The 15,118-nt window shown below is 42.0% G+C and overlaps 1 protein-coding gene across 2 annotated transcripts in view; it reads left to right on the top strand.

Moving 5' to 3' along the window:
- cdh8 (cadherin 8) overlaps nucleotides 1-15,118 on the top strand; it is a 158,029-nt gene that overhangs the window by 138,098 nt on the left and 4,813 nt on the right. For both annotated transcript variants that reach the window (XM_034079645.1, XM_034079638.2), the window contains 3 exons: nucleotides 8,441-8,577; nucleotides 11,445-11,566; nucleotides 12,274-12,391. In XM_034079645.1, coding sequence (XP_033935536.1) covers nucleotides 8,441-8,577; nucleotides 11,445-11,566; nucleotides 12,274-12,391 — 377 coding nt within the window. The remainder of the gene's footprint in view (nucleotides 1-8,440; nucleotides 8,578-11,444; nucleotides 11,567-12,273; nucleotides 12,392-15,118) is intronic.

Here is a 15,118-nt window from a genome sequence, read left to right on the forward strand (position 1 = left end):
AAGGTTAACTTCGACCTCCGGGGATGGCCTTACTATGGAGGAGTGGATTGAGAAGTGCCTATCTCCAGAAAAAAAAAGCACCTAAACGACGACATTCGCTATCTGTTATTGTTGTTGCATAGCAACCACCTCACACTATGTGCAGAAGGCAACAAAGGGACGATTTTATTTTATTCCCGGGCTGATTTTTAGTCCCAGTCCGCCACTGAACGTAGCTATTATGTAAGGTAGTTGTAAATCAAACAAGTGCAGTATGCTATGTTATAAAGCCGTGGAGGGCGGGAGTTTATAAACCAAAGAGTAACCGCCCTTACGGGACGCTGTAATAAGTAAAGTGAACGCACCAGCAAGGACACCTGGCCTCCTATTGGTTGAGGGATTTTGACAGGATTGTTGCACAAAAGTTTTGAGCGCGCACAGAATAAATCTGAGAGCAGAACAAATCTGTAAGCAGCAATATATCTGAGTGCAAGCGTACAGTTTGTGCAGATGCAAATCTAAGTGCAAGCAGGCACTATTTGAGTGCGAGGACAGGGTTTCAGGGAAAGAAATCAATAAAGTATGCTCTCAAATTTAAATACCACGCTCTTGAATAAAGATAGGGAATCACCCCCATAGTAGCCTTAGTAACGCCTCTTACATGATGAGAAGGATGTTCTTTGTAATAAAGAATCCTCACTGAATAATCAGCCTTTGAAACATACTTTGTTTGCAGTGCATGCAGGGCTGCTATTAACAACTAGAAAATGCATTTCCTGCTGAAAATGCGTGTGAATGCTGTAATTTTTTTAACTAAACCCATACGTCACCAATAATGTATAACATATGTGGAACATGTACATGAACAGTATGAAGTCTCCATCAGACAGAACATAATAGGCTGAGACAGTCTTTAAACTCCAGTCTGTTTGTCAGTGTTTGTTTCTGTGCTGAGTACCTAATCATAACACCTAATCATAACACCTGTGTGTTAGCCCAGAGATCAAAGGTGTCCATGGTTACGACGTTACCAAACACCTGTGTGCAGAGATCAAAGGTTTCCGTGGTGATGTGCAGTGCTCTGTGAGAGGAGAGCCTTTCCATTGATCTGAATGAGAGATAAACCTCTTACATTTAAATGTTTTGCTGAAGAACCGTAGCAGCTATCTGTGAAATGTCAATGCGTGGAGCATCTCAGGACCCTGACGAACATCTGAGTCTGCTTTTTGTGTACTTTTGGGTCAATAATGTGGCATTTTTGGCAGAATTACTAAAGATGTGCAGCTGCTGCTCTGAGGAAAGATCAGGCTGAATTTACAATGTGCATTAATGGAGACATATTGAAAGAGGCATTTTGTTTAAGAGGTTTTCCTACGTTTTTCATGAAAAATGATGTCCAAGGAGTTTAGGGTTTGGGAGTTATGGCAGGTTTAAAACATTTGTTGGGCGAATTTCAAGCACTCCTCCACTCTGTTTTGAGGTCAAAGCACTCTAGACTTAACGAGTGGCACAATACACACTAATGTTAATGTTGGCGCAAGGTGTAGGTAAAAGAGGACTTGAAGGTTCCCATTGAGTTACATGTTAAAAAAATAGTTAAAATAGCTGAATATTTTAAAAAGTGTAAAATATTTTGAAAAAGTTGAAAGTTTCCCATCATGTGCTGAAAAGGCTGAATATGTTTGATATTTGAATGGTTTCTGTAGCTGAAAGTAGGCTGAAGTTATTTGACGGCAAAACATTGGCTGAAATAATAAGAAGAAGATGATTAAAGAAACAGAAGCACTATTGCACATCATTCACACTAATTATTTCCATTCTCATGATTATCCATTATTAATCAATTGATCATTCTGTCTTTTAAAAATATGAAAAATATGAAAGGTGGCTCCATCAAATGTTCTGCTTTATCTAAACCAACCCTTCGAAGCTCAAATCAATTCAATAGAGAATGATATAAAACAGGTAAATCCACACACTAGATAAGCAGTCACCTTGTTATTGTATTAGTCTTTGATTGAGATGATACTTACAGGGGCCCTTTTAATGATTTTGGGGTTTTCCCTTTTGTTCTAGATAGGTTTTTTGTGCATGTAACTGGTCTGCAAAGGCTAAAATACCTTTCACTTTCTGCATGTGTTTCCGACTGTTTCATCCTTGTTTCAAGCGACGTTCATTCATCTCGATTTTTCAGTTTTCTATCATTTATTTTTCTTCTAAAGTTTAAGAGAATTTAGCAGAAAATCTTGGAGTTTGATGTGTGGCAATTCTGTTTTTCTTCTGATTGACTAATCAAAAACCCACAAATCATTGTAGCTCTTAAAACAGTCTTTGTTTAGGTGAAGGAACACTTTTTATTTAAAGACTACTTTTTTAAATTTAAAATACATTTGATCAACCAGGGAATGAGGCAGTCAACACATGTCGCTCGTTAATCTCTACACTCGATTTACCCATAACTTACACTCATTAGCATACAATTATCGTCCTTCCTCTTGTCTCTTTTACTCATCTTTTATTTTGAATCTTTGTCTCTTAAGGATGTATAAGGGAAAGAGCATCCCAAAAAGAAAGCTGAGGTTAGAGAAGGTTGATCTATAGTTGAGGAGTGGCAGCAGCTTCTCAGACCCCCATCTGAACGAGCTACTGATTAGAATCACTCTCTGTCTCAATCCCCCCCCTCCAGCCGGACCAGACTAAACCGGTCTGAGTCTGAACCACTCGGGGGCGGGTGCTCTGGTGGGCTGCCATGTCCTCTGCACTCAGGAGACAAACAAGCCCTTAGCTGTACTTAATGCAGCCAACCAACAACATTTCAGGTGCACTCCATGAAATGCTGCCAGTATTGCTTCTCTCTGGAGCCTGTGCTCTGTCGTTTTCTACCTGACTGATCACAGATAAAAGGCAATGTGAGATCTGGCAGTCACTGTGTCTGACACAAACTGCCTATAGAATCCCTGTGACTGTATGTCAGTCCAACATATTGATACTGTGACAAGCATTGGCAAAACTAGCCTTGGATTTTAAACAATTCTATTTGATATCTTTGTTTTCGTCCTCCGTCTATTCTCGTCTTGGTGAGGGAAATGTAATGTAATTCTGTAAAGCTTGTTTCTTACTGCAGGCGTCGTTATGTTGCCTGAGCACAGCTGACAGCTAACATGATGTATGGTAATGCAAGGACTCATGTAAACTGGGTGGTTTTGAAATGTAATGTCGAGAAGGCCTTTTCCGCAGGACTTGTGGTTTTGTTATTTATGATTTACTATGGACCCTCCAGGAAAACCACGTTCTAGTAACACCTATATAAAATGCGTTGGCAATATAGAAGCAGTCAGCATTCCGGCGAAGGCCAACAACTGGGTACGGAGTTGGGGTTAGGCTTACCCTAACCCTGACATGTGTGGAACTCCCATTGGAGTTTCTGACATGAAAACAAGCAAAAATGTCACGGAGGCATTTTTTACTCTGCAGATACAAAAGGGAAAAAGCATTTGCTCTGTTGTTTTTCTATGTCCGGTCAGCATTCAGGGCACGGCCAAACATGTGGGTTAGGACTTGAGTTAGGGTTAGCCTGACCCTAACCCTAAATCCGTGGTACTCCCAATAGAGTTGCTGACCTTTATAACAAGCAAGAATGTCACTGAAGCATTTTTGTCCCTGCAGAAAAAAAAGGGAAGGAGTTTTTCTTTTTTTGTATCCATTCCTGCCAACTCGTCAGACACTCACACAGATGATACTCTCAAGGTGACACAATCACACTGTGCTCACATACGAAGGTGCACATTATCCTTTTCTTGGTCGCTTAACCTTTTCAGATAATGATATAGTATTATGTCATACAGGAAGTACATCATTACAATTTGGATGTACTTTCTCAGTATACACAAATTATGATATAATATAAATGGAACAAATAAATGATAAGATGTTAAACAGAATATTAATCACTTAATTACAATCATGATTGTAAGCAGCTTGACTTAGGGCTTGTGTAAACTGACTCTTGCAAACGTTTAATAGAAAATGAATTTTGTTTTTGTGAAATTACTGTCAATTTCTTGCCTTATAAAAGTTACAATCTCAAGGGATTGGAGAGAAATAATGTCCTTGATTCTAAATGAACGAGCAACGTCTCCTTGACATGAATCCCTAAAGCTAGAGGTCACAGATCATTCCTTGTTTTGTCCGTGTTTTCCTGTCAGTTTGCACCTCATTGTGAAACACAAGTCATTATGCAGCAGTGGGATCAATGCTCAAGGTTCTATGGTGCAGATGTTGTGGACTGTTATAGTGAGCATGTTGTTGGGTTCATCAGGCCTATACATTGGAACATATTATTATCTTCCTTTTTGTATGACATGTCATTACCTTTATAATATACCCGTATGATGTACAAGAGTTAGTTGCGGAAAGCTTTAACACTTGCTACGCAGCTGTTACGGTGTGTGAAGCAGGTAGGACTCAAATGCAGATTAACGTACAAATAATTCCTTTATTTCAAGGCTATGCTGACAAATACAGAACAGAACAGAACACTCACCGAGGACAAGCCAATACACAAGGAGGAAAATACCCATAACCAGACATACAAAACTACAAACGTGACAAAACATGAGAATCCTGACAGCAGCGCCCGGTAAATATTAATGGAGAAAATCCTATGACACGCATTATGTGATGGCAAGCGAAAATTCACTGGGTAGCATGAGCAATGACCGGGACTAAAGAGACAAAAGATTGCCACCCACAGAAACTCAAACAGAGAAGACGTCCGGGCCACAGTTTGAGTGACAGATGATCTTCCACAAAAACAGAGCAGAGACGCCACATCAATGAGCCAAGGAGAATGATGATGTCACTGATTACAGCTTATCTATGTGTATGCAGTGAACAGCTGCTGTCACACTGAATAGCTTGTTATGTTTCTATATTGAGGTTGAATAAATTGTGCTGCGGAGGACGCAGGTTCTAATCCCGCCTAAGGTCATCCCCTCTATCTCCCCCTTTCAAATTTGTATTTCTAAAAAAGGATAAACTGGCCAAATAAAAATCATCTTTAAAAAACGATATTTGTTGGTGGTTTCCAACATGTTTTACAAACTGCCTCCCTGCAAGGTTACACCGTTAGACTGAGGTCATCCCAATGGCGTTTAAAGTCATGTGTAAAGCAAAGCTGAAACGAGGCGACACACACTGTCACACGCAAACACATTACCACATCACACTCAGGGAAACCGCGCACGTACCACGCTGGATATCATTTTTTTTTATTTGCTTTTAATTCTTTTCACATCACGTTGTCAGTTTGAGTGACAGGTGGCAGAACATTTCAGGGTCTGTCTCCTCGCTTCCACGTGAGGCTGTCAGAGTTTGACTGGGATCCACTCAGTCTGCGGGAGTGAGGCTGCTCCCAGGTGGTTTGCTGCTGTCTGGCTGTCTTGAAAGTGCTTTGCGTCTGCAGGGCAGGAGAGAAAAGAGAGGGAGAGATGGGGGGGTGGGTGAGGGAGGGTTTGTGGGCTGGGAGTGGGTCCTTATGGACCTCTCCCAGCCCGGCGTCTAGAGGATTTTACACCATTTCATCTCAGAAATGGAAATGTCACGGCTCGGTACATCTCCCCAACAATTGGAATCTGGGCCAGTGGTTTTATTTATTTCATTTCCTCCCGTTCTTGTATAAGCAGCGCCCTCCTTCATATCAATTGTTGTTAGTGTGGCTTTCTGTGCTTTTCTCTTTTCCATCTCTCTGTATCCCTTCTTCCCTTTATAGCAACACTGGAGGGTTCCTGCCAACAGGTCTGCACTGATAGGGATGAACGGCTCTGCTGCAAGACCCAGGGTTAGGAGGGAAGGGTGAGCGGGGCGCCTGGTGTAGAGGGACGGCTGTGTGGGGACAGGGGGGCCGCGGAGAATTGGATAGGGGGATTGGATTAGGGAGAGCTAGAGACCCAGCTGGATGGAAAATAAAATACTTTGTGACTGTCGAGTGGGTTAGAGGGGGACGAGATTGTGAGGGATGATAGAAGAGAAAGGAAGGGAGACAGTTTGTCCTGGAGGCACGGAAACACGTGGCCTTGTGTTTTAGGTGGGTCGGATGACAGTTACGCATAATGGCAAATGAAGCCAAAGATGACCCATAGTGACGGATCCTTTTTTAAAACTCAGTTTCGTGTGGGCTCGTCCAAAGAATCTGGCTCTGCATGCCGCCACATGAAGGAGCGATGTCACAGCTTCCAGTAGCACCCGCACATTCTCTTTCATGTGCATTCCAATTTTTCTAACCAACTGCTCGAGTATTTATTTTTTTCCTGAGGAGTTGAATGTCACTGTGTCCTTAACAGAAGTTTCAACAAGTCAGTGTGTCAGAGGCAGGGTCACAGAGAAACTGAATCAAGAAAAGGAATTGATTTGTTTGTTATTTAAAAGTCTACTCCTTTTTAAATGAGTACTGCATGTGTTGCTTCATGACCTACACGTGGCGAGTGGTTTAAAAAGCAAACAAAATCATTTAGATCAGACAAGGTCACACAAAGCAAGCCGGTCATCTCCATTACATCAATTACCCCCCTCCCCCGCACTGTGTTGTTAAACCTCATGTGTGACACAATGCTGTCCTAACTCATTAATGCAAAGCCTTTGGGGGCCATTGAGTGTTGTTAACCCTGTTTGGGATCTGTCAACACCCCGTCTTTTATTCTGACATGACACGTACTAATGGTCTTTTTTCTGTGCATGAGGGAGGTGTAGCAACGATTGGGGGGGGAGGGCTTCTCTGACCTTATTAGGCTGTAATGCCCGATGTTGCTCAGGTTTAGGCTGTAATTATTCCATAGATAATATTGATTTCTTTCTTTTTATGTAAATCACTAGGCAGTCCATATGGCAGGGCGTGATCTGAACTGAAACCTATTTATGGAATACGGTAATAGTTTGATCAACTGAAGCCATCACATCAGTTGCTCTACCGTGCGTAAAGTGTGTGCCAGAAGGATTAGAGGTGTGAGAGAAAGTAGATTGAGTTGACAGCATGGAGCAACAAGATACAGACCCTGACCCTTCTTTCTATTATTTAAGAGGGGGCAACTCCACCGCTTGCAAAAAGTACCGTACTTTTCGGACTATAAAGCGCACCTGCATATAAGCCGCAGCAGCTAAATTGTCCGTCTGTCTTGCTGTCGTTCTGTCTCTCGGTTCCACTTTTACTTTGGCGCGCTACCTGTCTCACTCTTTTCCGGCCTCCAGCTTTTCCTGCTGGAGCCCGCCGCTTAAAGGTGGCAGGCGCGGACCGGTCATAGAGCCCATAGTGTTAAAGGTGGTTAATTTTACCTGTAAAATCCATAGATTTAGGAGGTTCCCTAGTGGCCATTCGCTGGACAAAAAAAATGGGGAAAAAAGTCGCGGCTTATAGTCCGAAAAGTACGGTAGTCTGTTTTGATAGAAGTCTATGAGAAAATTACCTTAATTCTCACTTGATTTATAACCTCCATTAAAAAATGTTTAACAAGCTGTTTTTAAGTCCTCACGTTGTCATTGATTGTTGTGTTTAGAGGGAAAAGCAGGGTGTGCATTAGGGCGTGGCAACATTGTGATTGACAGGTCGCTTAGGTGTGATTAAGCCCTAAATCTTTAACTCGTTCACAGTGTCTTTTCACTTCATTAAAGTGACTTCTAATATTTTGGTTGCCTGTAATTGTCTTGTTTAGCATTGGGTTGTACTTAGCACGACCCTCTGGTGTCAAAATGTAAAACTCAAGTCTTTTGTACTGTAGTCCAGAAATCAATGTGTGATGTCATGTTGACTATGACCTGCACTTCTTGTAAATAGTCCATTGTTCCAACCAAAGTAACACTTGACAATTTTTGGCATGACTTATCAGCTTTTTACGCTATGACTGTATTAACACCAGGACCAGGTACTGTTCCAGGCTACGCCATTAGCACGACAGAATGGAAAATACTACATTCATTCTACAGGAAGGGCTATCACAGGCTTGTTAATCTATAGGATAAGAAGTATAACATAAATGAAAAACATATATAGAAATAGGTCATTTTAAATTATTTTATTTTACTATTAATGTAGGCCTACCATTAATTGTGCTGGGTACATACGTATACTGTACGTGTATTTATTGTAAAGGTACAACTGTCATAAACTGTATGCTCAATGTGTCTCTAGGTAAAAGGACCCTATAGATATTTTTAAATACATGTTGTTTAAATGATATGAAAATGTACATGATTGTATTTGATGGACAGGATGGAGTGCAATTTAGACAATATGAGGTTCAGACCTCGGCTGCTGTTGGTAGGAAATTATAGTAATCAGACCTCTTAACATTGTAATGTCCCTTTTATGTACAGGTTTCTCCTGCTGGGTAGGACCCTGTTAGCCACAATACACAAAGGCTTGCCAAAGATGCTGCAGTGGGGGCTTGCTGATGATTGATTGTAATTGCAGGTACTTCATCGATCGGCACACGGACCTGGAGAGGCAGTTCAACATCAACGTGGACGACGGGAAGATCACACTGGCCAAACCGCTGGACCGCGAGACGGACATGTGGCACAACATCACAGTGACTGCCACAGAAGTCCGTAAGTAGACCCCTGACTCTGCTCACCCCTGCTGTGAAGACCATTCCTCCTGAATTCCTATTTTTGAAAATCAGCATACTATTTGACATGTATTAATAAAACATATTTTAAAACTTGGAACTGCAGGGAGACACATACAATATCCCCTTCCTCGACTTCATAAGTTGCCTTTGTCAAAGGAATCACTGACCTGCTACACACCATCCTCTGCTCAACACTATAGCACTTTGTACACGGGCGCTTCTAATCGCTCTGAACGTATGGCACAAACAATTAGCATTTGAATCCACAGAGGCATTCCATTTGTTAATTTGCTGAGTTTTGATTGAATTAAACAGCTCAGTAGTCAATTTGTGGAAGTGCAAGAACATTAAGACTTATCAAATAAACAGTTTTAAAGACATGCTTCGGAGTGGATCGCTCCAATGCCAGCATCCATTACAGATTAAAGAACATCTGCAAACCGCAAAACTCACTGACTATGTCAAAAATCTTGCCGGCAGAGCTACAACAAGCTCAAACCATATGTAAGGCTTTATTTGCATACAGATTGTTTCAGGGGGGCTGTATGTTGTGATAAAGGTTAATGTACCCCTTAAAGCTATTGGAATAGAAATGTACACAGCTTGTAACTCTTTTTTTCCACCCCCAGTCCTCTCTCCATCGCATCCTTTATCTGTCCTTTAATTTCCTTAATCAAAGGAAACACACGTTAATTGACAGAATGAAGTGAATGCCAACATGTTGTCATGATGTTTTGGCCATGCAACACACACACACACACACACACACACACACACACACACACACACACACACACACACACACACACACACACACACACACACACACACACACACACACACACACACACACACACACACACACACACACACACACACACACACCACACACACACACACACACACACACACACACACACACACACACACACACACACCGTTGAATGTGTCTCATTTGATAAGCCTTGTCATTTTCTCGCACCCATACATTTAAAGCATGTTGCCATGCCTCCTGGCAAAGTAACTGTGGCTCGAGATAGTGGCATCTCTGAGAACACCTAATAGGAACTTGCCAAAATATACAAGGCAGTTTTGCTATTCTTCACGGATGGGAGGGACGTCTGTGTCTTCTCTGGCGTGAAGAGGAAGAGTGTTCTATCCTGATGCCATTTGCGGCCCGCACGTTCTGCCGCCTCGCACCGGTTGACATCTGACTAATCAGACTCTATTCCCTGTCTGCTGCCGGGGGAAAGTCACTTTTGTGGTGGGGGGGGGGGGGGGGGGTTCTGTCTCCCTGTCTCCCTCTGCCCTAATCCATCTATCACCGTCTATCAGCCTGTTAATTTCCACTCTCCTCCCTGTTTACCGCGTCTTCTTTAAAGTGGCCTGTCCAGGGGCCTTTTTTCCTCGGGCATTCTGTCCACTGCGCTATGTTAAGGTTTTATTTGAAATCAATTAGAATTAATACAAAAACATGTATATTTGTCTGGTAAAGTTGTTTACCAGACAAGCTTATTGTAGCTAACAAAAGGTACCATACACAAACCCTACTCTGGCATTAATGAGTGCATTTCAATGTAGGAACAAGTTTCTTGGGAAATAAAGGTAACCCCAAATTATCATTATCTTGTAATCACACTGGCCACTCCAAATAAAAACATTTCTTGCTGCTCATGATTACTAATTTAAAGAGGCCCTATTGTGGTTTTTGGGATTCTCCCTTTTCCTGTAGTGTGTTATAGGTTTCTGTGCATGATAATGGTCTGCACAGACTAATTTCCCAAACTCCGCCCCCTGCCTGAAACACCTCCATTGGACTCCTTTGTTTTCTTCCGTAACATAGTGACATCACTATGTAACACTCACTATTCTAGTGGCTACTGGCTAGCACCACAAATTGTGCGTGATAGGAGTGGGACATCTCTAAACGGTTGACCAATCACAACAGAGCCGGCCAGCTAACCAATCAGAGCAGACTGGGCTCTGGTTTCAGACAGAGGGTGAAAAGAGGTGCTGCACAGGCAGTATGAGAACAATAAAGATATCTTTGAACATTAAAGCATGTCACAGTTAAAGAGCCACTTTAAAAAAAAAGCCTTTGATATTAGGCAAGAGAGTTCTTGCTATTGGCGACCATGACAGAAAGTCTTACTGCAAACGAGATCCTAGGATGCCCAAAGAAAACCAAGACAATACACTTGCCATTCATTCTACTTTTAAGGTGACAGTAGGGGCAAGTAAATGAATAAACAGAAGTCAAAATTAAAACACAACAGTATCATTGGCTAAAGTGGCACAACCCTCTTAGGCCCACATAAATTGCTTTAAAAGTTATCATTTGCACTGCTGATTAATAAACACCAACGTTTACAGGGACTCTCGAAAGGCACTGTCAATTACCAGAGATAAATTATTCAAATCCTATCTAATTAATCTGCCTTTTATTGTCTTTTTAGACTTCAGTTACCAATGACTTATTAATATGCATGCTTTAACCCTGATGTTTTAAACATGACGGTGTTCAGGGAGATTTCCAAATGCACTTTGAATGGGAATTTGTTCTTTCTTTTCTGGTGCCTAGACTCTGTTACGCATGTGACACCCGCTGAAATGTATATTGATGTGACTTATCATGTGTCCTCCCATCAGCTCAGGAAATGAAGGGAGAAATAAGGAGGGAAAATAAAGGAAATGAAAACTAGGTCACAGAATTTACCTGGGAGTTCATGCGTAACCTTGTTTTGTTTACAGTTTGATTGTCTTTTCTTATTTCTCTCCCTTTTTTGATTTCCTTTCTTTCTATCTATCTATCTATCTATCTATCTATCTATCTATCTATAATAGGAAATCACAGTCAGATATCGAGGGCAATCGTTGCCATCCGAGTAATGGACATTAATGACAATGCGCCTGAATTTGCCACAGAATACGAGGCCTTCCTTTGTGAAAATGGGAAACCTGGACAGGTAAGAAAAGAAGTGGCTCATTCATCAAACCACTGATCTATCTTCTCTCTCTCACTCCCTTTGCTTCTGTCTCTCTTTCCTCCCCTGTAATGATTGGCCACATTGAGTTATAGCCTATTTATTTCTCCGGGAAACTACAGAGGTGGGAGTCCAGTCCCTTTTCTCCCTTCCCTAGCTCTCCCTTCGCAGTGTGCGCAAAGCAAAAGGCGGAATGAGAGCGGTCAGCATTGATCAGAGTGGATTGTAATTCAAGACTGCCTTTCATGTCCTCCTCCAGATGGCACGATGGTTACCCAAGCCAAAACACTCTAGACAAGTACTTAGCATTATCCTTCTCATCAATCGACCTCATTGGAGGGACCTATGCACGTACAATAGGACGCTTTATTGGAAGGACTGATCAAAAAGCGGAGCCTAAAAAATAATTCTAATTTCCAATCAATCATAACGGCACGATAAGACCTATGATGACGGATTATCAGATAGAGCCAGGAGCCTGAAAAGAGTTCCAGACGAGACAGGACCTCATTGATAATAATCTCAAACTCCGGGAATGAATAGGGCATATATTTCATCAGGTGTGATGCAGCCAGTATTAGACTGAGGCAATCTGCGGTGGCAAAAACAGAGTAATGAATAGGCTGCCTCCTCTAATGACTTCCAGTCCCTCTCTGTATAATCTTCTTGTCTCTCTGCTTTCAACACAGGTGATCCAGACTGTCAGCGCGGTGGACAAAGACGACCCAATCCAGGGCCACTACTTTGACTATCGTCTCGTCCCTGAGATGCTCAACAACCCCAATTTTACTATAAAAAACAACCAAGGTGAGGAAGAAAAATAACTTACTTCTTTGAGTGAAGTCTCTCTACATTTCTTTAATGGCTTTCCAGGCTAATCGCTAACCCTCGGCGTGTTAGCCGTACTCGAGATGAAATGTGGTGGATCAGTATAGCTCACAATTAGCAGATGTGAAATTGTCTGGACACCAGCTTCTTTTTTACTCCCCAGTGCGTTTTGAGGGAAACTAAATGAATGGGATCCAAATGGCTTTTCCTGGTAGTCTTGCAGCTCAATGTAGGGTGACTTCCTTCCCTGAGCTGTTGCATTGTGGCAGATGGTGCTACATTTTTTGCTAAATACTCTGTTTTATTTGCCGTTTTTGCTCTGTCTTTATTCCATTCCTCTTCGCCTGCCTCTCCTCCATAACTGGCTCCGAACAGGCTGTGTTCATGGTGACGTTGTGTAATGTGTTCAGCTCTGGGCAGATCTTCTTCATATGGTACTAGCCTTCTGTTTCGGCGTAGAGGCTGCAGGCTAACTTACTGCAAGTGTCCATAAAATTCAGGTCATCAAATGGGCTCGCCATTTTTAACAAAAAAAAAGCTTTTACTTTTGAAACAGGTACTTCAGCAAGGTGGAACATGAGTGTCAAAATCACAGGCAATTCAAATATATAGATATAGTGTTACCTCTTTTGAATGGAAGGGACCTAATCATATTTTGACTGTCGAGAACATGCAAAATCCTGTCGGAAAACGGAGAGATGGTTAACAAGCACTTACTTGCTGCAAAATACTCTTAACTGCGGATCAACCTCAAAGGATATACATAATGCAGGACCTGGAACCCTGTCCTTTTGTTAAGAAGACATTTCAACGTTTCTTAAGATGATGTTACAGATAAATCCCCCCCAGAAATGTTTTCAGATTATTCATAAACACAGACCTGCGTTATTCCAAACAACAAAAGCCCTAGTCTTTAACCACAGTAAATATATGTTGTAGTTCTGCTCTATATATACTACATACTGCACCAACCACTTGTCTACGGTATTGCCGATTTCAAAGAGAGACAAGAAGCCCGTCGCACCATATCCCCCAACACTTCAGTGCCTATTTCTATCTGAATGTGCAGCTGTAGGAGACACTTGAGTGAAGAGCGTCAGGCTCCTGTGAACCTCCGTGGGCTGTTTTTGTTTGCGATGATGGGTTTAATTGTAAGGATTGTACAGTGAAGAGGTTAGAGGCTGCTCACACTGAGGAAGAAGGCCAAGGTTTTGACCAGCTGTATAACATACCAAGCACTCTGTCTCAGGGGTTCACCCGGCGGGGTCGCAGCACAGGCCAGCAGCAACATGCATTCACTATGCTGCCAAGAAATATGGCTGATAAAAAACCTTTCCAGAGTGATTTGCACCGTGTTAAGGAATTATAAAATAGTCTTGCAGTTTAATGTAAAACAACAAAGAAAATACCCCTTTCTCATTTAATTAGAACTATTACTTAATCTGGTATAATCAGTATTTCGTGGTGGAAAATATTTTTAATTACTTTACAGTTAGTGAATGTATCACAACTCTCTACTGATGTTTGTCAAGTCTGGTTTTAGCCTTTTATATTATTCAATAACCTGTGGCAATTTTTTTTCTCGCATCTCGTAAATTACGGCAGCTCGTTCGGTGTCCCAACACTTCAATCTACTACGTTAAACGATATAGCATCAGCAAACAACTTCATTGGGTTTAGGAAACCACATTACTTGACGAGATTTATGTAATGGTAATCGGTATGTTTGATATGAAGTTGAGGTTGACATGAATAAAAAGTATGTCAACATTAACATTTGCTTCCACACAGGACACCCGCACCAGCCTCCTGGTAAAAGTGTTCTGAACCATCCAGCCACCCATAGACTTCTTTCTGACCTGACTTCCTACTTTTGGTCAACCATAACAAGAGATTCTGACAGTGATAGGCTCTTGCCTATAGTTGCCGTGGGAGTTAGAACGGCTCCTTTTGATTTGATTTGATATACTTTATTAATCCCCGTGGGGAAATTGTTACTCTGCATTTGACCCATCCTAGTGTTAGGAGCAGTGGGCTGCCATTTTGAACGGCGCCCGGGGAGCTGTGTAGGGAACGGTGCCTTGCTCAGGGACACCTCGGTAGCACTTGGTCTTGCCGGGACTTGAACTAGTGACCTTCCAGTTGCCAAGCCAAGTCCCTATCGACTTCACCACCACCTCCTTGTGGTGACAGTGGCTGTGACACTGTTCAACTATCTATATTACAGTAGGATGAGGCAGTATGCATGATCTTTTATTCCTTGGTAGACAGCGACACTGACTCTGAAGCCGGTCAACCGCCAGGACAAAACACAAAAAAGCCAAATTAGCTTTGGCTTTGTGGCTAATGTACTCTTGTCCTACAATCACGGAGACGTGTCTTGGTTGCAACTTGTCTTGCTGTATGAGCAACGAAACATACATCCACCTTGGGGAACATGCTTGCTGATGATTGCAGATACTGCAGGCTAATTAGCTAATCAGCTAAAGCACCGTGAACAGCGTAAAGAAAAACCCTAGCCGCAAAAATATCAGTGTCCGCTAGTTTAGAAGTTAATTGTTGTGGTCCTTTTTTTTATATACCACTGCCAACCCAATAATGTTCTTAGCGTGTCAGCTACATTTCGCAGTGCAAGGTTGCTTTTATTGTGTCGCTCCATCTACTCGAAGGCTGGGAGGCTAAAGGGAGAGTTTCTGTTTTATCTCT

The sequence above is a fragment of the Pseudochaenichthys georgianus genome, chromosome 3 (assembly GCF_902827115.2).
Source record: "Pseudochaenichthys georgianus chromosome 3, fPseGeo1.2, whole genome shotgun sequence".
NCBI classification, from domain to species: domain Eukaryota; kingdom Metazoa; phylum Chordata; class Actinopteri; order Perciformes; family Channichthyidae; genus Pseudochaenichthys; species Pseudochaenichthys georgianus.